This window comes from Nyctibius grandis, chromosome 2 (genome assembly GCF_013368605.1).
Source record: "Nyctibius grandis isolate bNycGra1 chromosome 2, bNycGra1.pri, whole genome shotgun sequence".
Lineage (NCBI taxonomy): Eukaryota > Metazoa > Chordata > Aves > Nyctibiiformes > Nyctibiidae > Nyctibius > Nyctibius grandis.
Genome location: NC_090659.1, coordinates 105847587 through 105872728, shown reverse-complemented (window position 1 = coordinate 105872728; position 25142 = coordinate 105847587). Strand labels below are relative to the sequence as shown.

The 25142-nt window shown below is 40.2% G+C and overlaps 1 protein-coding gene across 6 annotated transcripts in view; it reads left to right on the top strand.

The window, feature by feature from the left end:
- SGCG (sarcoglycan gamma) overlaps positions 1-25142 on the top strand; it is a 180088-nt gene that overhangs the window by 74757 nt on the left and 80189 nt on the right. For 3 of the 6 annotated variants that reach the window (XM_068425439.1, XM_068425433.1, XM_068425435.1), the window contains one exon: positions 24888-25085. In XM_068425439.1, the coding sequence (XP_068281540.1) occupies positions 24888-25085 (198 nt within the window). Of the gene's footprint in view, positions 1-9515; positions 9625-24887; positions 25086-25142 lie in introns of all 6 variants that reach the window. The other 3 variants (XM_068425434.1, XM_068425436.1, XM_068425437.1) reach the window with 2 other exon arrangements.

Sequence of the window (25142 nt, the reverse complement as noted above, 5' to 3'; positions counted from 1 at the left end):
ACATGTTCTGTTCTTGTAGGAAAAGTATGTGTTTTAAAGTAAAACCTGTTTGTAAAAGCTATGTAAAATGTTACTCTCTTATTTGTTTCTGTCTATCAGTATTTCATTATGGTTTAATTTTCTTTTTTTTAAAAAAATTAAGCTGATGGAATTCTACTTACTGTTTGTTCACCTCAAAGTTGCTATGCCCCATCTTTTTTGACTTTGCAGCTGAATTTGAGTGTGATAAAATGAAAGTGTAGAGGTTTTCAGGATAATGATGTTTTTTCAAGTTTAGTGAAAGTTTCTTGTGAGGTAATGCCCTCATTAAAGGAAAACTCTGTCCTGGTACATTCTCTTGGCACGTGAACAGTATCTACTGGGTCAGAACACACAATTCAAGCTAGCTAGTACTGGGATGATTTATCTTTTGCCCAGGAAATTTTTATAAAGGACTCGGAGAGAGCAAAAGTAACAAGGTTGCTGCATTGATGTGGATACTTGAAGAACAAAAGGTACAAATCTGTATACAACTAAGCCTCATTACTTCTGTTTATAGTACAAACCATTAATTAAGCTTTCACTGTTTCTTTGCTGTTTTTAAAGGATTTTTAGGCACAACTGAAAGCAACAGCAGACATACACAGGCTATCTACCCTGTTGTCTTTTTATTCCCTTTATACATTGTCACTGATTTCAGTTTCATCTTTGCTGCTGATGCAAGTGGTAAGCATAAACTGGGCTTCCTAGTTTGCTGTTTCCCAGCACTCTTCCTAGATGAAACACTTGCCTGCCAACATAAATTCTGGGTGTGTTTCAGAATATTATTGCTGTGATCACAGAAGATGTACTGTCTGTTCAAATACCATGTCTGAACTGCTTCATGATCAGAGGTAGCGAGGGCAAGTCCTTCATACCTTGTGGCTGTTTTTCACAGAATCACAGAATCACAGAATCACAGAATCACAGAATCACAGAATCACAGAATCACAGAATCACAGAATCACAGAATCACAGAATCACAGAATGTTAGGGATTGGAAGGGACCTCGAAAGATCATCTAGTCCAATCCCCCTGCCGGGGCAGGATTGCCTAGACCATATCACACAGGAACGCGTCCAGGCGGGTTTTGAATGTCTCCAGAGAAGGAGACTCCACAACCTCTCTGGGCAGCCTGTTCCAGTGTTCAGTCACCCTCACCGTAAAGAAGTTTTTCCTCAAATTTAAGTGGAACCTCCTGTGTTCCAGCTTGCACCCATTGCCCCTTGTCCTGTCAAGGGATGTCACTGAGAAGAGCCTGGCTCCATCCTCATGACACTTGCCCTTTCCATATTTCTAAACATTAATAAGGTCACCCCTCAGTCTCCTCTTCTCTAAGCTAAAGAGACCCAGCTCCCTCAGCCTCTCCTCATAAGGGAGATGTTCCACTCCCTTAATCATCTTCGTGGCTCTGCGCTGGACTCTCTCTAGCAGTTCCCTGTCCTTCTTGAACTGAGGGGCCCAGAACTGGACACAATACTCCAGATGCGGCCTCACCAGGGCAGAGTAGAGGGGGAGGAGAACCTCTCTTGACCTGCTGACCACACCCCTTCTAATACACCCCAGGATGCCATTGGCCTTCTTGGCCACAAGGGCACACTGCTGGCTCATGGTCATCCTGTTGTCCACTAGGACCCCCAGGTCCCTTTCCCCTACGCTGCTCTCCAACAGGTCTGCCCCCAACTGGTACTGGTACATGGGGTTGTTCTTGCCCAGATGCAGGACTCTACACTTGCCCTTATTATATTTCATTAAATTTCTCCCCGCCCAACTCTCCAGCCTGTCCAGGTCTCTCTGAATGGCTGCGCAGCCTTCCAGCACATCAGCCACTTCTCCCAGTTTTGTGTCATCAGCGAACTTGCTGACAGTGCACTCTCATCCCTCATCCAAGTCATTAATGAATATATTGAATAGTACTGGTCCCAGAACCAACCCTTGCGGAACTCCGCTAGACACAGACCTCCAACTGGACTCTGTCCCGCTGACCACTACTCTCTGGCTTCTTTCCTTCAGCCAGTTCACAATCCACCTCACTACGCGATCATCCAGACCACACTTCCCCAGTTTAGCTGCGAGGATGCTGTGGGAGACCATGTCAAACGCTTTACTGAAATCGAGATAGACCACATCCACAGCTTTACCATCATCTATCCACCGGGTTACGTCCTCATAAAAGGCTATCAAGTTGTTTAAGCATGACTTCCCCTTGGTGAAGCCATGCTGAGTGCCCCTAATGATCCCCCTATCCTTAATGTGCCTAGAGACAGCACCAAGGACAAGTTGTTCCATCACCTTTCTGGGGATGGAGGTGAGGCTGACCGGTCTATAGTTCCCCGGGTCCTCCTTCCTGCCCTTTTTGAAGACTGGAGTGACATTCGCTTTCCTCCAGTCCTCAGGCACCTCTCCCGTTGCCCACGACTTAGCAAAGATGATGGAGAGTGGCCTAGCAATGACTTCCGCCAGCTCCCTCAGCACCCGCGGGTGCATCCCATCAGGGCCCATGGATTTATGGACGTCCAGGTTGCTTAATTGGTCCCTGACCCAGCCCTCATCAACCAAGACAGATTCCTCCTCTATCCTGACTTCTTCTGAGGCCTCAGGGGTCCGGGGCTCCTCAGGACAGCCTCCAACAGTATAGACAGAGGCAAAGAAGGCATTCAGTAACTCCGCCTTCTTTTATCCTCTGTCTCCAGGACCCCCACCTCATTCATCAGTGGGCCTACATTGCCTCTAGTGTTGGCTTTACCTGCAATGTATTTGAAGAAGCCCTTTCTGTTGTCCTTGACCTCTCTTGCAAGGTTGAATTCCAAGGAGGCCTTAGCTTTCCTAGTTGCCTCCCTACATCCTCTGACTACAGACTTATATTCCTCCCAAGTGGCCAGCCCCTCCTTCCACGATCTGTACACCCTCTTCTTCCACTTGAGTTTGCCTAGCAGTTCCCTGTTCAACCATGCAGGTCTCCTGGTACCCTTCCTTGACTTCCTACCTGTTGGGATGCTCCGATCTTGAGCTCGGAAGAAGCAGCCCTTGAATGCTCACCAACTATCTTGGGCCCCCTTACCTTCTAGTACCCTGTCCCATGGGATTTCCCCTAGCAATTGCTTGAAAAGGCCAAAGTTGGCCCTCCTGAAGTTCAGGGTTGTGATTCTGCTAGCTATTCTGTTCCTGCCACATGAGATCCTGAACTCTACCATCTCATGGTCGCTACAACCAAGGCTGCCCTCAACCTTCACCTCTTCAACCAGACCCTCCTTGTTAGTGAGGATAAGATCCAGCAGCGCTCCTCTCCTAGTTGGCTCATCCACCATTTGCATCAGAAAGTTATCATCAACGCACTGGAGGAACCTCCTGGACTGGGGATGGCTGGCTGAGTAGGCCTCCCATCAAATATCAGGGTAGTTGAAATCCCCCTCAACAACCAGGCCCTGTAATTGCGAGACTGCTCTCAGCTGCCTGTAGAAGGCCTCATCACCCTCCTCATCCTGATCCGGTGGCCTGTAATAGACACCCACAACAGTATCACCCCTGCCAGCCTGCCCCTTAATTCGCACCCACAAACTCTCAACTCGCTCCTGATCCGCCCCTGGACAGAACTCAATACATTCTAGCTGCTCACTCACATAAAGAGCAACTCCACCACCTCTCCTTAGCGGCCTGTCTTTCCTGAACAGGACATAGCCATCCATGACCACATTCCAGTCATGTGAGGCGTCCCACCAAGTCTCTGTAATTGCCACTAGATCATAGCCCCCCGACCGAACACAGATTTCTAACTCCTCCTGCTTATTCCCCATGCTGCGTGCATTGGTGTACAGGCATTTCAGGGAGCGAGCTGAGCACACCGATTTCACCCCAGGGGGATGGGAGGCCTCCTGGTCGACCTTTAACACTAGAGCGTTGCCCCAGTGGTGCAAGCCCAGCTACTACCCCATCCCCCTTCGAATCTAGTTTAAAGCTCTCCAAATGAGCCCTGCTAATTCCTGTCCCAGAACCCTTTTGCCCCTACGACATAAACCTTTCCCATGTATCACTGTCACACCTGTTGTCTTATAAAACCAGCCATTATCAAAGAACCCAAAGCCCTGCCTGTAGCACCAGTCTCGTAGCCAGGCGTTAATAGAGAGAATCCTGCTATTCCAAACAACGTCATCACCTGAAAATGGAAGGAGGGAGGAGAAAACAACTTGTGCTCCAGACTCTTTCACCAACCGTCCTAGGGCCTTGTAGTCTTTCTTCATCCCCCTCAGACTACGGGATGCAGCTTCTTCCCCACCTGTCTGGAAGATCAGCAGGGGGTAGTAGTCTGTGGCCTTCACCAGGTTGGGGAGTTGCCTGGTGATATCCCTGATTCGGGCTCCAGGCAGGCTGCAGACCTCCCTGTGATGGGGGTCAGCTCTGCATATTGGGCCCTCAGATCCCTTTAGGAAGGAGTCTCCAACCACTAAAACTCTTCTCTTCTTCCTTGTGGAGGAGGTAGCTATACGCCTGTCAGGTTTTTCTGACTGTGGTGGGACCTCTGATATAGGTTGCCTCTCCACCACATCCCCATTGGACCGGCTGTATTCCACTAGGGCTTCATATCTATTGCTCAGAGGCACCTGTGGAGGCAAGGTAGGCAAGGAGGGCACTCGCCTTTTGCCACGGCCATAGACTTGCCTCCACTCACTCCTCTCCTCTAGGTTATCGTTTTCCACCTGAGAGGGGCAGAGTACAGGGGTCCCTCGATCCTGGGAGCTCTCCGGCAGGTGCTCCCATTTTTGTTGCAGGGAGGGCAGAGCCTGGCTCCACCAGTCTATCTCCATTTCAGCCTCCCGAATGCTCCTAAGCCTCTCTACTTCGGCTTGAAGCCTTTCAACCTGGCTTTGCAGCTGTGCCGCTCGGCCAAGCAGATCATCTACCTGCTCACAGCGCACACAGCCCCCTGTCACCACAGAGACGGTGTAGCATTCCCTGCAGCCAGCAACCTGCACCATCGCCTCCTTCCGTGGGAGCTCTGTCTGGGTTCCCACATCCATTTTGGTCTTCTTCCACCGGGTAGATACCATTGTTCTTTCACTGAGTTGGGAAATACCTGTTGATGCCACCCCTGGTTCACAGCTCCTTGGCACCTTCCTTGCCTTGTGCACTGGGAGGGAGTCAGCGCCCTCCCCAACGAGCTGCAAATGGCTGCGGCCTCTCCCGCCCTGGGACACACCCAGTCACAGCTGAGTCTCCCTCTCCCTTCAGGCCAGGGACTAGTCCCTGCCCTCCAGGAGGCTTTTTATCACCCAATCAACAGGGGGTGGAGCGTTTAAATCGCCCGCGGTGCCTCCGGCTACGCCCCCTCCTCTCCTGATTCGTTGCCGGGAACCTCCAGGTCCGGGGTCAGAGGGAAGCAGCTCGGGGCTGATGCTCGCGGGGGGCTCAGGGGGGGCCCAGAGTACGAAAAACCGCCCGGTTAAGCCCGATGTCACCCTCGCCCCCGCACTAACCTCAAGTCGCTGCCGCCGCTTTCGCTGCTGCCGCCGCTGTCTGAGAATTCCTGTGTTGGATTACTCTGGGATATCATGAGCTTTGGTAGATATTAAATTAATATTAGTTGATCAGGGGACCATAGAGACAGAAACTCTGCTTTGCGGTACTTCCTAAACAACTTTATATGTACCTAGCCATACCTGAATCACGATCTTGACAGTGATTTTTTTTTCCTCCACACATTTTAGAAAAATGGCGAGTGAAGGCAGGCCTGAATAGCTCTTCAGCAGAAGATATGCAGGGTCAGACAACCTTCTAACAATCAGTTATCATCATTGATGTTAGTATTATCAAATACTGGGCATAATATTTTCGGTGATTGATGCAAGTAGCTAACCTGATACTTTACAGGAGCATTTTGTGGTGTGTTCATGCAGTCCACAGTATGCATTCAGTTCCTTTGTGTTTTTTTTTCTATTGACGTGTATTTATCTGTGTGTATTAATAATATGCATTTGTGTACTTGATATACACTGAAGATTTATATTTTATGTGCCTGAACACAGATATCAAAAAGAAAGTCCTAAAGGAGTTGACATCAATGTTCTCCATTGAAGAGGTTTGGGACATTTCTGTATGTGCCCCTTCTTTCTGGAGAATGACTCTGAAGAAGTGTCCCAAATGAAAATATCAGTAGAAGATATTATGGGACAAATCAGTAAAATTAATAATTATTCTGTCACCAGGACCAGATGGTATTCACTCATGTTCAGAAGAAAAAAAGTTCTTTGTGTGCCTTTCTGGTAAAAGAAGCAAGATAATATAAAACATGGCTTCATCTTCATTTGCTGCCCCAAGAGCTTCCGATACTTTTAGGTATTGCTAACTGCATGATTCTAGCTTTGCTTCAACAATATATTTCCACTATCCGTTCTTCCAAGAGCTAGAGTATGGAGTAGAATAGTGATGAGAAACACAAATAAATCTTCAAATATTATGCAATTCCTATTAAATTTTGTATGCAAACAGAGAGAATTTAAGCATTGTCACAGTGGGTAGAATACCCCCAGGTAGATTATCCCTGTCTTGATATTTTGAACAAATAAAAGAGCAATAATGTCAGTTGAAGCCAAAATGTGATCTTCATTCTGTTTATAAATGGTTATAAAGGGATTTTAAAGGAAGACTGTGTTATGAATAAGTAAAATGTAAAGTAGGCAAACAGAGACCATCAGATGTTTGCAACCAATTGGGGAAGAATGCTTTAAGTTACAACCCTTGAATAGCAGGATAATGTCCCATGAGCTTAAAATTCGGAAGATGTCCACAATACCTTCGTAGTCCATTCTAATGCAATATGGAAGAGTTTTACTTAAAGAACAAAGGCAATGTCTTAAAAATGCGTATTTTCTGTAGTTGTCTCACAAGTGCTGTAGTTTTCTGAACTTGCCAATGATATTGTAAACCCAAGTAAAAGAGGTTTTCTCTGGAGGACAGTCGAGCTTTTAATGTATAGTAGAGTATACAAGAGTATTCAATACAATAGTTCTGTAGAGCAGTCTGGAAATGAATGGCAGACTCACATGTCCTTATTTTTCGTATGGCACTTTCTTCCAGGACTGAATGTATTGCTTTTGCAGGTACAACAGGTTGTGGTGTAAAAATATGGTATCAACGGTAAGAATTCGAATTTCATTAAATGTCTGAAATGTCAAATTGTTTGCTAAGCTTTCAATTTCTAATACAAAACAGAAATATATCTTTAAAGAGCACAATTATGTTTTACCTTTTGTAGAATTTTCAAATAATTTACAATTTGGAGTAGTTATTGAAAAGGCTGTAGCAGGGAAGAAAGAAAAATGAACCTATAAATATCAGAGCATATTCCAGAATTTTTGTCAGTTAGAATGACGTCTTTTGTGCCTACATGCAAATTTAAGTAAAACCATAAATTGTAGTTGTGTTATATAGCCCGATGAAGCTACCACATGATGCAAAACAGCTCACTTCCTCTGGACTGTCACAAATTGATAAAACTTTTTCTATTTCAAATGAGAAATTATTCCCTTTTATAAAAGCAAGAACATTTTTCTGAGAAGTAGGTTTGAAACTGTGTAACAGATGGCATTCTTCTTCACTACCCAGGGATTTTATAATCTTGATAATCTCATCAAAAGAAAGGTAGTGAAATGTCCATTAAATTTAATATATATAGGGAAATGATTGTTGCTTACTATTTTAGAGCTCGTTACTATTCTCTTCAATATATTTAATTAAAAGCACTTAAATGATATCACAAGCTCTTATTAGCATAAACCAATGGAGGAGGAGTAGTTTACTTAATTGGAAAATGAGGATAATGTTCACTTGAACAGAGCTGAATTTATTTTTCTTTTTTTTTCTTTTTTTTTTTTTTGAGTAAGCCACATATGTGCTAGCAAAGGCTAATCCTCAGCAAATGGCATGACACATCTTGCATCTCTATAACTAATTCTCGTCTCTAGCAAAACAGAACACCCTTTTGGAAGCCCTCCTCTATGCGGTCCCCAGACCATAAAGTGGCCATGGCCATGTCTGGCAGAGTACTAGGTGGTATAGGCCAAGCTATTCCAGGGTGCATGCTGTCAGTGAAACAGCACAGATGTTCACAGCATACACCTTGACCCTGCTTAGTTTACTATTCTAGATGTAAAGTAGAATCATAGAATCATAGAATGGTTTGGGTTGGAAGGGACCTTAAAGATCATCTAGTTCCAACGCCCCTGCCACAGGCAGGGACACCTTCCACTAGACCAGGTTGCTCAAAGCCCCATCCAACCTGGCCTTAAACACTGCCGGGGAGGGGGCATCCACAGCTTCCCTGGGCAACCTGTTCCACTGTCTCACTACCCTCACAGTAAAGAATTTCTTCCTAGTATCTAATCTATATCTCCCCTCTTTCAGTTTAAAACCATTCCCCCTCGCAGGAAAATTCTTAGCGTAAAAAATGGCCTGGGTCAGCAAAGCAAGGATGGTATGTACCGGACGAAGTGTGCATTTCATGACTCTGTAAAAATCTGTCCAATCATAACTAATTTTTTAATCCTAAAAATCACAGTTAGTTTGGCATCCCTGAGAGAAATGTTTCAGCCAGTCTTTTAAGTTTCTGCTTATACTTTAGTTTCTTGCAGCCTTTCTGCAGACTGGATTAATGTGCCATTACCACAGAATGACTAGTTATAATTCCATCAGGAATATAGAGATGAAGCACAATTTTCCCTGCAGTAGCTTTGGGTCTGGAAATGGGAAATGAGAGCTGAGATCTTGTCTCCCATAAGAATCTATACTCTCAGTGAGGTGTTTGCCTACACCTCTGCTGGTGTCTGCAAGGGAGATGGAGGAAGAATTGATTTTAAAGCAGAGGGAACAAAAGCCAGACAAGAAGAGGAAAGAAGATGATAAAATACAGGAGGTTGGTCCTCCAGAACAACCAGAATTGAGCCTGATCAGCCAAGAGTGTTGGATTTGAAAGAAATGCTAGGAATAGATGTGACAAAGAGGCTGGAGCTAGCAATAAATGTGAATGTTAAAGGAGAGGAGACATATTAAGATATAGGTGAAAACATGGAATAACTGGATAACTATGTTGAGAGAAGGAGTCAGAAAATTGGAGTGGAGGGAAAGTGGCAAAGAAGAGATGAGAAGGAAGACTGAGATGGTCTAAGGGCTGAAAGAAATATGTTAAGACTGTAAGAAAGTAGAGAAGGAGAAAGAGATTTAACAAAACCTAGGAGAAATGCAGCTGGTAGGAAATGAGACTACGTCTGGCTAAAGTAAGTAAGAAGTTGAGACTGTACTGCATGGAGAAAGGGAAAACAAAGAATAGATATAAGGATAGTTTTACATGGGAAGAGCCGATCCAGTTTCTGGGACAGATGGACAGAAATAAGACAATTGCACCCAATACTCAGAAGACATTCCGTGGTTCCTTAGTATTATCCCTGTCCCGCTGTAAAAAAAAATAAGTAGGAAATGCGCTGCCACAGTGTCTCATTCTCTCCTAGTGCTGGTCAATAGAGAGGACTAACATCTACTGCTGTAACCAGTTTTACGAAGATCTGTGGCTACATCTCAACATGAGGACTCAGCAGATGAGTCAGTTCAATGTGAATAGTATGTCCTATTTTCTTTTTTTGTTCTTTTGTGTTTGTTTGTTTTTTTTTTTATTTAGGAAATTACACAAAACAAAAATTGAAAGATTTTGGAGCATTCTAATGGTAGCAAAGTCAAGTACTTAAAAAAAAATCCAAAATAAGACCTAGATCTATACTGCTAATTAAAATGTGCCTATGGAAGAGCCCAACAGGAATATAGTGGCTGGCATCCATGCTATTAAACTCCCTTATTCTGTAAAACAGAGAAGCCACAACCATACTATCACTTATTAATTATAATAAAGCAATGACAATGTTAAATGTCTGATTTGAATATTTATGAAAACCCAGCCTTCCAGCCCACGTACATGCTATGTTGGTTGGCATCAAGCAGGGATCAGCTGACTGGCAAAGAAAAGAACTGTTCCTGTCTCCTTTTCTCCATAGATTTGTAATTACATCATCTATTTTTGAATGTCAGTTTTCTTAGGAGAGAGGAGGACTAACTTGTGAGCTAATTTGTGTTCTTTGCATAGAGTTTCTCATTGTGTGTAGTTCAGAAACTGTTAGCTGTTAGACTACAACGTTCCCATTTGCTTCAGTGCTCATTTTCTGGAGTTTGGTGTGTTCTGTTACAGAAAAAATACTGAAATTGTTTCTCCTATACTTACATGCTTGAAGAGCTGACTTGTAAGAAATTGCATTCACTCATTTAGTAAACAATTAACTATCAAGTACTGCGGAACTACAAAAGTAATAGGTCTTAGAGATCAGAAGAGAACAGTTTGAACACCAGTATTAGAAATATTATTAAAATTTCTTAATATTTATTAATATGAATAAAGGAAGAAGCAGATCAATAAATAAAAAGGATCACTAATTTTTTTATATATACTTTAACAATTTGCAAGACTTTGCGATGATAGAACTGTATCTTAAGAAGTATCTTTTCATTAGAAGCATGTTCTAGTTCTTAGTTTATGCTGAATTATTTCTCCTTTTTTTTCCTTTATTGCCATGAATGTTAACCAGTAAAAAAATATTTTCCTTTAATTTTAATCCCTATATTTACTAAAAATTCAGAGTACTTTCAAAGATGTTGGTAAGAACTGAAATTAATCAACTTTTTATATCAAGTTGTGTTGACAGCTACTGGTACTGTTATTAATTTGCATTATTGACTGACTTGGGTAGATAGATATACAGCAAGATGTTGCTAAATCTTGGTCTGACTAAGTATGTGTTTTTAATTGTCATCTTTAACTTCTGATTTCAACTGATTCTTGTGTTCCTGGTTTATTTTTTTTTTTAATAATAATTTTAAATCGGGTGTCTGGAATAGATCACATGCCATAAGAACATGATTTATGTACTGTAGATGGTAACTATCACAGCCTTGTCTGGTAACTAAAACAATCGTTGGATTTTACATATCTGAAATGATGCAAAATTCTGTAATTTGATATTTTATTCAGAATTTTGTTCATCGGGTTACTTGCTTGAATTCTTAACTATCTTAAGAATTCAATACCAGACTTTTTCAGTAAATTACTGTAATAATAAGGACTGAGTAGAAAGGCCTTATCTGCATCCAGTGTAATGTGCATGTCTGTTCTGAATAAGGGAAACATTTAGCTGTCACTGAGTAAAAGAACTAAAATCCTAATGAACGAAAACTACCTCTGATAGATTATAGTAAAAGTTCTGTAAATTTGCCAGCCATCTTCTTTAAGTTTCTCTTTTTGGAGTGTCAGATAATACCTGGATTGCATTGTAAAGCTATATTACTTGCAAAGAATGACAACCCAAAGAGAAACCTTCCACTTTCACCTGAAGAAAAGCCCTTTGATGCCTGGAAGGATCAAATGATCAAAATAAGAGAGGATGCGGTATTCAGCTCTCAGTGTAATTTATAATCCTGTAAAAACTATAATTTTGTAATTTATAGATGGAAAACTTATTAGATTCTCAAGTCACCCCTATGTGTTTAGTTTTGGTTTGTCCTTTTTAGACAGAAAGCCCTTTACACAGTAGACTAAATGCACACTGTTCTTGTTTTCCATAAAGACAGGATTTTTATCAGCTTTTAAGGAGAGGAAGAGGGAGATACTGCTAGACTTTCCATAAGGACAAGATAGCTCTCAGAATTTCTTGCCTGAAATTGTTCCTTTCTTCCACCTGTCTCAAGAGAGGTGCTGAAGGGTTCAAGCTAATCATTTAAAGACTTGCCTGTATAAACACAGCCAGTTAAACAGTTCCTCTTAACGTTAGGGCTGGATTTAACTATGGTGTTACTCACTTATTCTTCCAGTCCATTTAGTTTTCTTTCATTGTTTTTGCTTTGTAACGTCCATGTCAAAATACGTTGTGTATCGATTAAGAAGGGTATTTATTATTGTGGAGTTTTTTAAGAGTCTATGATGTATTATTTATCATTCAGGAATACATTTGAGGTTTTAATTACAGAAAGTAGGCTTATTAGCACTACCAAGAACGATTTGTTAAACAGCAGCATTTTCTGCATTCGTATTTCATTTGTATGTCCCCTCATACATGAGAAAAAGGAATTAAAATGGAATGGGTAATAATCTCCTTATGATTCATTCCAGTATTTGGAAGGCACTGCTAAGATGCAGAACTGTACAGCTCTTATCAGCTAAAATAATCAGTGTATGTGAATTGCTATGTTTAACTTTCAGGCCTCAATTTGTTGAGCAGATATTCCTGAGGTAGTGACTAAGGGAATATCTCCACTGTGCTTCAGGCTTCCCTTCCCAGCATGAGCAATGGGAGTTGCCTTTCCCTCTTACCCTGCAAGCTGTGTTGCACCATCCTTGCACCGTCTTTCCTTCTTTTTCAGCAGAAACCTTAATTCTTTCCTTCTTGGCTTGTTCATCATTATGAATAACATTTATAAGAAAAGGATATAGGAAGGGAAGAAAATGCACCAAGTCAGGAAGTGAAGGATGAAAGTTATGGTATTGGAATTGACAGTCTTTATGTGCTCACCACTATCAATATTTGCATGACTTCTGAACCCATTGTATGTAACTGCCCTTGACTAGAAAATCTGAAAGCAATTTCAAGCTTGGGAGTTGACTGGAATTCACGCTTTCAATTGAGCTATTGCTGGATCTTGAGCTAAGGAGTTTTTTAGGATCTGGGCTTGACTATTATCCTGAATTTGACTCCTGTTCTATCAGTGGACTACGCTAAACTTCCTTGAGTTTCTCACATCCTGGGCAATTACTTTAAGACAAGAACTTAATTTCAGTTTTCTAAAATTTGCTTCAGTCAGTGTTCAAAGATACAAATTGCATCCCCACAAAAAGGCAACTTTGGCAAGAATATCATCAAATATGGTAGTTAAACTAAACAGCATCTTACGATAGAGAGCAAACTTCATTACTACAGTCCTGAAGTTGGCGGGGGGGGCAGGGGAAAAAAAATTTTAGGAGACTAAAGGTCATGTTGAAGAAAATTTAAGTTGGGATACTAAACTGGAAATCACCATTTTCTCATCTGTATATATGTTAGTAACATTCAAGTAGAATGAAACTTTCTGCAGGTCCAGGAAATGTAGCATATTTATATTCTGGAAGCAGAACTTCTCATTAAGCATAGAATCTTAGTAAAGTGAATAGGAATAAAATACCACTCTATGACTGCAACAGAACCACATTTTAAACTCTGTTCCATACATAGCTGGCTAATTTATCTTTTTTCCTTCCTTGCTTACTAAGTCCAGCTACTGCAGCTGGATTTCATATCTGCAGGAGCCATATATCTAGAATTTTAACAAAGATGGAAGAAAACAGCACATTTTTTTACCCTGAATGCAGCTGTAGCACCAGTAATTCCAGCACTCTATGCAAGTAAGGGGAAGCTGTATCAGAAGTGGTTGCACCTGCTATTTGACAAGTAACTTAAATCCAAGTTGAATAACATTAGTGATAATTTATACCTAGTATCAGTATTTAGGAAACCTTAGTCTATCTGTTTGGCTGGTAGGTAAAGGAAGGCAGCAGCATTTTGTGGAAAATTGCTGATTCAGTCAACTAGACCCAGAGGAGGGTGCAAGTCTGCACCTTTGAAATTGAGGGAACCACTAAAGCTACTAAGAGTCTAGAAAACTAGCAAAGAGTTTCTGAAGGCAAAGCTTAGACTGGGATATGGGTGACTGAAGACCAGGGCCTCCATGGTAGCAATCTTTGAAATATTTTTACTACCACATGCAAGACCGTGTGGAAAGAACATGAGTAAGGAAAGGGGCTTGAATTCGTTAGGAGCTGGGAATATTTTTGAACCAGAGGGACACAATAGGAATGACATCTTCATTTTAACTGGAATAGAACCAGGCACCTGACACTTTAAAAAGATTAGAGCTTTCTGAACTTAAGGTTCAGGGAAAGCTGAATAGTGCAGAGGAGCACATTTGGAATGAGTGAAGAGGAAAGTAATAAAAAATACACATCCCCAGCTACAGGATAAAAAAGAACCTGGCAGTAGGATACATTGAACAAACAAAGTGTCACTTAAATTGGAGGTAGAAGACTGGGAAATAAAGGAAAATTATATATGTTTCTGTAGCCTCAAAATTAAGATAAGAAAATTAAAATGCTTAGCTTTAAGGAAGCTAAGAAACTAGACGAACTTGGATAGTCATGTTGAAAACATAACAGAAGGAAAAGTCAGTGGGTAACACCAAGTTAAAAACATACGGGAAAGACAGAATAGGACATGCAAGTGGTGCCATGTATTAACAGAAGTTTATTGTAAAGACAGATTGATAAAGCAGTTATATCAACAACTCAGCAGCTATATCAACATGCTTATGGACTGAAATGTGCAATCTGAACATAGCAATAATAATATTAATAGTATAAATATGATTGATAGTATTAAAGACTCTATTGCCAATGACCTGACTAGGGTGATTATAATGACTGTGACTTGCTGTAGTGGATCAGAAACACTATGAGAGGAAACTGTATTTTTTGTTTTGCCTTTTTAGTATAAATGTCATAATTAGGTCCAACATTCAGACCACATTTTTAGATCCCATAAATGACTGGTGTAGGGAGCAGTTTCTCAGGAATCAGAGTCATTTCCTGACTTAATTCTGAGCAGTGCACAAGGTCTCTTTCATGTTGTTGTCAAGGAGTGTATTGTAACATCGGCCATGTTGATGTTAGAGTGAATATCTTTGATGGAGTAGTGAGAGACGAAGAATCTTAGTCATTGTTCTTAACTTAAAAAAAAAGGTACTACATGAAAAAGAAGCAGCCTGTGAAAAGGAAACAAATTTTTGCATGTGACTATTTCAAGATATTGTATCAGATGCTCAGGGTAAGTACATATTTAAAAGACATGGCTAAACCAGTATAGCTAAAAAGCAGGACAAGAGAAATTGTTAGAAGCAGGAAGGTATTCATAAAAACATGTTAGTTGTATCAAATGGGGTAAAAAGGATCAAAACTCCAATAGGCTAAATGGAACAACACAGTAGAGGAGTCAAAGCAGTATTTAAGAACCTGAAAAAAAAAAAGAAATTTTTTTTCAAATTGCATGTAAAGCTGCCACAGAGACTCCAGACAATACAATTTAGCAGCACTGTTCAGAGATGCTAAGGCTATTGAAGAAAATAAATTCCTGATAATGTCTGGTTGCACCTTTTTTTCCAACAAGTAACCAATTCTGATGTCAAAGTTAACGCTGCTTTGAGCAGGGAATAGGACTAGGTGATCTCCAGAGGTCCCTTCCAACTTTCATATTTTGTGATTCTATGATTCTGTTCTGGGAAAACTGTTACATGATAAATCAAAGGCTACCTCTCAACTCCTCATGAACAATTGATCACGGTAACACGGGTATACCTTCATTCCATAACAAACACTTGTCTTCTGTCATACTGCAGAGGACAAAAAAGCAGATTAAACAGTCTCCTTCTATTTCATGTATTTGTATTAGTTGAAAGCCTTAACTAAGAATTTAAATGACTCATAAGTTGAGTCATTTAGTTCATACCTAGCTTAATTATAAACATTTTGTTAAATGCTCAATTAAAGTAAAAGAGGGATCTAGTGGAATGAATCTTTTCTGGCTTCTGTTTCACATGTAAAAAATTTTGAGTCCAGGGAAGACAGAGAAACCTCACAGACAGAAGACCCTGCAATAATTTCTGTTCTGATATTGACTGCAATACATTATGTATCTTCTGTTCTCCTGGTGGACTTGCAGTCCTTTATGTAAATACTTAAATGATCTTGACACCATATTGGATCTTACTCTTTCATTATTAGGTGAAAACAATGGCTGTACAGACTGCTCTTTTCTCTCTTCTGAAAGACTTATTTCTAAAATTTGTAATAGTGGTGAGCTCTGTGGGGTCTAGCCATAGCCTTGTGGATGAGACACTCATCTAGATGTGGCTGTCTCGCCCACATCATTCTCCAGTCACTTCTACATCACTTATTCTAAGCTCTTTGTGTTCTTGAAAAGATTTTTGTTATCTACCAAGACAGAGTAACATATATGTTGGAAATCTCAGGAAAGTAAGTAATTGTGAGATGCTAATTTTCTTTCCACATTACGGTACTCAAGGTTGCTCAAGGAAACTTAGCTGTAATGGTGACTGAATTTCAGAGAGGGGAGCTTTACATTCTTTTTTTTACTAAAGCATTCTAAGGCATTTTACATGAAAGACATGGGATATTTCACACCAGAAACTAGCTACTTCTTAAAATATTAGTAAGACATGCAAAAATTAGAAATCATTTGCAAAAAAATCTGTCTAGTATTTTTGCTTGATCTTTTGATTCTGAAGGATGTACCATGAAAATTACTTTTTTCTGATCTGATTAATGTTTTGGTAGTTTGTGAAAGGAGGAAAAATAATTCAAGTTGGAAGATTGAAAACAAGGTTTTAAAAACATTTTTACTGTAAATGAGATTCAAAAGTACACAGATATTAGCCAAATAATCATTTTTAATATAGCACTTCTTCCTATGCTGTCAGTGACTACCTTTCAGCTATTGCAGTGGAAATTAAAATGTGCAAAGCTGTTAATTGTGACTGTGTCATAGTTATTATGCAAATTTGCACTGTGGGGTATGCAAACAGTTAACTAGGCCATATGAATTTCGTTGCCATTTTCCACAAATTATGCTGCAGGGATCCAGCTCTTGTTAGCTGATGACTCTAGTTTACAATTCAAACTGTAATACACTATATAATATGCAACTCTCAGCAAAGCAAGGTTGGGCAAGGTGAAATACAATATGTGGGAACAAGGGATGGTTGAAAGGAATTAGAAAGTTTTCATCTAGTCATGGGACTTTGAGTTTTTCTTGCCTTTCTGATTTTCATAGAATCATAGAATGGTTTGGGTTGTAAAGGACCTTAAAGAGCAGCTAGTTCCAACTCCCCTGCCACAGGCAAGGACACCTTTCCACTAGACCAGGTTGCTCAAAGCCTCATCCAACCTGGCCTTGAACACTGCCAGGGAGGGGGCACCCACAACTTCTCTGGGCAACCTGTTCCAGTGTCTCACCACCCTCACAGCAAAGAATTTCTTCCTATTATCTAATCTAAATCTACCCTCTTTCAGTTTAAAACCATTACCCCTTGTCCTGTCACTACATGCCCTTGTAAAAAGTCCCTCTCCCACTTTCCTGTAGGCCTCCTTCAGGTACTGGAAGGCTTCTATAAGGTCTTCCCAGAGCCTTTTCTTCTCCAGGCTGAGCAACCCCAACTCTCTCAGCCTGTCTTCATAGGAGAGGTGCTCCAGCCCTCTGATCATCTTCGTGGCCCTCCTCTGGACTCATTCCAACAGCTCCATGTCCTTCTTATGTTGGGGGCCCCAGAGCTGGACGCAGTACTGCAGGTGGGGTCTCACAAGAGTGGAGTAGAGGGGCAGAATCACTTCCCTCGACCTGCTGGCCACGCTGTTTTTGATGCAGCCCAGGATACGGTTGGCCTTCTGGGCTGCAAGCGCACACTGCCGGCTCATGTTGAGCTTCTCGTCAACCATCACCCCCAAGTCCTTCTCCTCAAGGCTGCCCTCAATCCATTCTCTGCCCAGCCTGTATTTGTGCTTGAGATTGCCCTGACCCACATGCAGAACCTCGCACTTGGCCTTGTTGAACTTCATGCGGTTCACAAGGGCCCAGCTCTCAAGCCTGTCAAGGTCCCTCTGGATGGCGAAAGCTTTTCCATATGGAAAAAAAGCTTTGTCTTGAAAGCTTTTCCATATGGATTCTGAAAGTTTCCCTTATTTTCTAATCTTTTTCTTTGAACAACAGGTTTACCTCAACTGTTTCTCCTCTGTGAGGAACATACCCCTGCTACACCTATTTCCTGCTTCTGTCTTCAAGGACAAAAGCGTGCATGCCTGAATGCTACCAAAGTGTGAAGTCTTAATGTACTTCTGATGTTCATGCTATGTAATAATACTCATCTAGCTCAATGTGTTATATAAAAACAACATTAATGAATGTAATGTTCCATGAAGATATTACATGCAGATCGTAAAAGTAGTTCTCGCTCGCCTGAGTTGACAGGTTGTTTTATTTCAGTTTACAGTTTGTTTATAATAGCACAAAAATTTAGTTTAAATTATTAAAATGGTCTTTCTACTGAATTGTTTTAGTTTAGCTCTATCACCTCTTTCATCTCCACACATACTGTGAATTTTCTTGAATGGGAATGAGTATACTTCATGTAAAGAGAGAAGAGGTCAGCACTGATGACTGAAGTTCCCTTTCAAAAGAACGTGTATAGTATGAGCATCAGTGGTACAAATTTCTTCATGAAACCTCACCAGTTCATCTTAACTCTGACTCGAAAAGGTCCTTCTGAGTGCTAAACTTCTTGTCTCTGCTGAAAATCCCAACGCAGCTGGAAACAGTCCAAAAATATAAAATGCTAATAATTATATAATTATTACTGGAATTATAGTTGGTTATTAGTATTGACCAAATAAGTAGGTTTATATTTAAATTATACTTTCTAATAGTTTATTATTATTAGTTGCTTTATGAAAACATGACAAAATACTTGAGTAATACAGTTCTGAACTGTTCATTAAGGAGAATTTTATTTACATTCAAGAATATAGCAGCTATTTATGAACAAAAACAGTGAAAAAATTTTTACAACGGAAATAAACTGACATTGCTTATTTTAATTGAAATTGTATTCTGTCTTCAGTAATTCCTACAGATAAATTATTCCTGAAAATAAAGCGATTAACAAGCTTCTGCTCAGGCTTGCTTTCCCAAGCAGGCTTACTGATAAGTTTGCAAATTCCTTCTTCAAAACACAGCTGTCTTAATTGAATATTCCAGTGCTATCAGAATAGCTCTTTGAACTTGATGCCCAAACTAACTTAAATCCAACAGTAACATTATTGATGGACAGTTTTTCAATATCTAGGTATATAAAAATCTATATGAAAATATAAAAAATATAAAAAATCTATATGAAAATATAAAAAATATATGAAAAAGATGGAATAGATACAAGAAAATGTTCTGTCATGGCTATGTATTTTTAGAGGACAGCTTTAGTAACACAATGTAAAGAACATACAGCTCTTTCATCGGCAGCTCATGTGTGTATTCCTATGGGCATGAATTTCAAGCATTATGTGCAACACTTAACAAGTAACCCCTGAACACATGAGAAAATCTCACATGGTCTAAATATCTGCAGTGTACAAGTAATTCACAAGTTACATCTGTCATTTAAAATCTGTGACAAATCTTATGGCAGCTAATCAGCATTCAGTATCTGTTTTAAATCAGCAAATGGGCAAGAAGTAATTGGATAAAAATGGATCCCAGTAAAACAGATCACAGAATCACAGAATCAACCAGGTTGGAAGAGACGTCAGGGAGCATCGAGTCCAACCGTTGCCCTGACACCACCCTGTCAACTAGACCATGGCACTAAGTGCCATGTCCAGTCTTTTCTTAAACACATCCAGAGATGGTGACTCCACCACCTCCCTGGGCAGCCCATTCCAATGTCTAATAACCCTTTCTGAGAAGAAATTCTTCCTAATGTCCAACGTGAACCTCCCCTGGCAAAGCTTGAGGCTATGTCCTCTTGTCCTATCACTAGCTGCCTGGGAGAAGAGGCCAACTCCCACTTCACTACAACCTCCCTTCAGGTAGCTGTAGACTGCAATAAGGTCACCTCTGAGCCTCCTCTTCTCCAGGCTAAACAACCCCAGCTCCCTCAGCCATTCCTCATAGGTCAGACCCTCCAGACCCTTCACCAGCTTGGATGATGACAATTGGAAAATACTTTCAGATAGGAAACTACCATGACAGAGCTTGATCCCTTGAATTATGGCCACATTCCGCAAGGAATATGTGAGTAGTTGACCTTAATCCTATTTGGCTTCTGTGTAAGAACACCAAGAAATTCCACTTACAATGAAGTAGATTTTTTTATTATTATGGTACTGCTGACATGATCCAAATAATACATGTTTTCACGGCCCATTTGAATGATGTCAGAATTTTCATTGTGAAAGTAAATTGCCATTTTATCTGCACTTTAAGTTGCCAGGACTCTTCTTACTCTCTGTAGTTCATCACTATGTGCCGCTTTCTTGTAAAAGAAAGTAAAGATAAAAGTTACTGAAGTCATTGTTCATTGTGCAAACTTCTTGCTTCTCCAACCAACTTCTGTACACCCAGGTGTCTAAGTAACCACTTCCTTCATGGTGTCTGTTTAGTGTGCTCCTACACAACCAACTTACAGTTTCATGGTTATTTCATTTACAAATCACATTTTTCATCATAGTACTAAGGATCTCTTGTTTTCCTTCTAAAACTCTTAGTTCAATCACAGAATAAATCAGGTTGGAAGAGACCTCTGGGATCATCAAGTCCGACCATTGCCCTGACACCACCGTGTCAACTAGACCATGGCACTAAGTGCCATGTCCAGTCTTTTCTTAAACACATCAGAGATGGTGACTCCACCACCTCCCTGGGCAGCCCATTCCAATGTCTAATAACCCTTTCTGAAAAGAAATTCTTCCTAATGTCCAACGTGAACCTCCCCTGGCGAAGCTTGAGGCTATGTCCTCTTGTCCTATCGCTAGTTGCCTGGGAGAAGAGGCCAACTCCCACTTCACTACAACCTCCCTTCAGGTAGTTGTAGACTGCAATAAGGTCACCTCTGAGCCTCCTCTTCTCCAGGCTAAACAACCCCAGCTCCCTCAGCCATTCCTCATAGGTCAGACCCTCCAGACCCTTCACCAGCTTGGTCGCCCTCCTCTGGACTCGCTCCAACACCTCAACATCTTTCTTGAAGTGTGGGGCCCAGAACTGGACACAGTACTCAAGGTGCGGCCTCACCAGTGCCGAGTACAGAGAGACGATCACTTCCCTAGGCTGGCTGGCTACACTATTCCTAATAGAAGCCAGGATGCCATTAGCCTTCTTGGCCACCTGGGCACACTGCTGGCTCATGTTTAGCTGGCTGTCAATCAGCCCCCCCAGGTCTCTTTCCACCGGGCCGCTTTCTAACCACTCTTCCCCCAGCCTGTAGAGCTGCATGGGGTTGTTGTGGCCAAAGTGTAAGACCCGGCACTTGTTCTTGTTGAACCTCATGCTGTTGGTCTCAGCCCATCTATCTAACCTGTCCAGATCCCTCTGTAGGGCCTTCCTACCCTCCAGCAGATCGACACTCCCACCCAGCTTGGTGTCATCTGCAAATTTACTGAGGGTGCACTCAATCCCTACGTCTAGATCATCTATAAAGATATTGAACAGGAGAACCCTGGCAGACTTCACCAGCCAGTTATGAGATCTGCCTGTCTGATGCTTTCCTTTCAGCCCAGCTTCGTAAAACAGCCCAAACCTATAAAAGAATTTCTCTCTGACTTCTGCAGACAGGTCTGAGATTGTTCTTCTGTGTGATTTCAGCTCATGAACATGTAAGTCAGTAATATGGAAAGTTGATTCTTCCAGAAGAAACAGTCCAACACTATCAATTCTTAAAGGATTTCCCCTGTAATTACTTGGTACTGGGCCACTAATTCTCTTAAAAATCATTAAATATTAAGTAGAAAACTTAATCCTTTTCAAAGCAGTCAATTGTCTAGGCCAGCATCACCCATTTACTAGGACCAAAGCAATTTTTGGCAGTATTAATAATGCTCAGGAACAACAGAACTGTTTTCTGTCAGGAAAAAATAATTTGTGCAGGAAACAACACTGCACTGGGAGATGTCCCCTGTGGAATTTCTGAAGGGCTGAAAACAATCACAAAACTCGTAGGCTTTTTGGTGAAATGCGTAATGGATTTTGACCTTGCCTCATTAAACATCAGTACATAATACATTATATATAAAACCCTCAACTCACACAATAAACATTTTACAACAGGGTAAAAAATCAAACAGAGGAGAACAGGAATAAAAAGAATACTATCTTCTTGTTAAATTACATGCTTCTGGAAATCATTCTGATTGGAATTAATTTGACCAAATGCTCATGTCTAAAACGTGTAGGTATGTACATATGAAAAAGTCATCCAGGCTCTCTTTAAGTCTTTTTGTGGAGAGAAGTTAAACATATCGAAGGTGCAGTTCATTGGATATCTAAAGTATACATCTAAAATAAGTCACATAAATAATTCCCTGCAGGGTTAGGTTTACCTCCATTGACCATAAAGGGACTCCAGGTTGACTCGCTCATATATTGAAGGCTAAGTTGTTGGTCTCTAACATTGTGAGATGAATCCCAACCTGAGAGACCACTGTGATGAGGGTGACGTAAAAACATGAAGATCTGAGAATTAATTTACTCTTTATCAAATCGTATTTCTACTGCGAAATTTACCTTGAAGATGTAATGGACAGCAACACAAGGAACAGGCAAAGCTTAGATGCCACAGCTAGAGATTTGTTGTTGAAGGCTCAGCTAACTTCATGAGACTGTGCAGTTTCTGAAGAATGGTCCCATTTTCCCACAGCCCTATTGAAATAACCTTTTAAGTGTTCTTAGGAAAAAAAAAAAAAGCAGTCTGTCTTGTGACGGGAGCTTCTGTTGCTACAGAAGTTTCTGTAGCTGTCATCTATCTTGTTTCTTGTTATACTGACACTTAACAAGTATGTGTAATGAAGGAAACAGTAAGAAACTTGGAGGACACCCTATGTTAGGGTATTAAATAGCTGTACTATACTTGAGCAAGAACTGCATGGCTTATTTCTCCAAGTATATCTGTTTGTGTCACCAGATAACAGTTACTGCATCCTATCCTGTAAGTTACAGTGTTTGGGAGAAGTCTGTGTGGAAGTAAGGGTAAAGGTTTTTCTAAGCATTTTGTGAAGCCCGTTGTATGTATAAATGTCCAAATTTGTCTTACTTGGCAGAGCATGGTAAAGGAGGTTTAAGATAAAGGGCAACTTCTATGTGAGTGATACAGTTTGTTATATGATGTTTAGCGGGAAAACAGAAAAAAAATAGTAGCAACTCATATATAAACAGTATCATATAATCAATACTAGGTGCTTGAGTAATACATGGAACTGAAAAATATAATCTGATAGTTTTAAACAACCATAGTTTATGTGGTGAATATTAAGTAACATCTTGTAAATACACAATGTTTTGCAGTAATGTTAAGCCAAGTTATTTCAGAATCCATGATTCTCCACTAATAAATCATTATACTATGTTCATTATTTTCAGCAGATGAAAAGATTTATATACACAGTATCATGAGCAACTGAGACTGATAGCAAAAATTAATTAGAATATTGTACCATCATGGCTGTAGCATGGTTACATTACGAACTGCTGATGATCAAGTCTCATTCTTAACATAAGCAACAAATCAAAAGATTTTTGGGTGGAAGTGCAGAAATAAGATGAATACTGCATATATGCAAAGAGATAACGCATTAAATTCTGTTCAATTGTAAACTTATATTGCGTTTCTGTCTTGTAATTCGATAGGAAGCTACAGGAACAAACAATGACATATTTCTAAAGATGAGGGTTAGAACTGAGAGCCACAAGCTTATTACAGACACAGGATGGCTTTGCAGGAGACACGAAAAGAGCTTCTTTAACAACTTAGAGTAATTCATCAGCTGGGCAAGGATGTAATTTAACCACGTTTTGAAAGTTGTGTGAGCAGAGCACAGTGATCTGTAAATTCAGAATTGAAAGGAGACCTTGTGTGAAACCTGTCTGAAGGCATTCTCATTTGGGAACACTGTATTGTAGGAAAGTTGACCAGTTTTTGGATATAAGATGCCTGTGGATATACCAGGCTCAGGGGAAGTGCTTGAACTTACAATACCTATTTTCTTTTTGACATCCATGGTTGTGGTGGGTTTTTTTCATTTTATAGCAGTGGAAATGAGACAGGTGTTGCCCACTGTTGTCCTAGATAAGCAGTTTCAGCTGCTGAGATTTTATTCTCTTGGCTGAAATAGTAAGCGTTAATGAATGGTTTGAGTTGTTGGTGATCTGTGTGCTGTAAAGGTAGAAGTTAGTGAATATCCTCATGTTTTAAGGAAGTGCAATCTGGTAATATTTCTTTAAATTCATAGAGTGGTTCTTTAAGAACTGTAATATAAAGTGAAGGAAGGTGTTTAAACACAGTAAGTAATGTCTTTATTGCTAATATATCTTTAAATATGAATATCTGATAAATTGAGAAATCATTATTTCCTTTACATTCTTAAGAACCATTTAATTTCTTTATATACAGATTCTGAAGCTTAACATATTTTAGCATTCCAGTGATACACAGTTAAGTTTTGCAACTCAAAGAATGCATTTTATTACTGACTTGAGGAAAGAATATGTAGAAGTGTTTTTAAACCTGTGCTGACAAGGTACTGTTACCACTTGTAACTATTTTTACAGTAAGATAATATTGTTCTGTGAGCCACAGATTATTATATGATCCTATGAAATATTTTGTGATGGGAAAATTAGAATATTAAGAAAAATGGGAGGAAAGTGTTGCCATTCTATATAGGATAAAATAAATTTAAGCCTCCTGAAAATGGCGATTGATGCAGTTCATGTATTAAAACATCACATTGTGTGTACCAAAAAGTAAGACGTAAGTGTAATTTAAATGGGACATGATGAAAATGCTTTCCAGGTAAAGCTTCATAAGAGTTTCTAGTTTCTAGTAACTTGCTATTACAATTATATCTTCATATTTTCCTTGGGTTTTTATATAAATATTTTAATTTAACTCAAAGAACTAAACAGTCCCTTTTGTTCTTTACATAGCAGATGATACGTGAACAATACACTACAACAACACCAGGCACTAGCCTAGAGAGGCCGAAGAATGAATATGTCTACAAAATTGGAATTTATGGCTGGAGAAAGCGTTGCCTCTACCTGTTTGTTCTCCTCCTGCTTATCATCCTAGTTGTGAATTTTTCTTTGACAATTTGGATTCTTAAAGTGATGTGGTTTTCCCCAGTAAGTGTCCTCTTTTAATTTTCCATTCTTTTCATATCCTTTTCTCTTCCCTGCCTC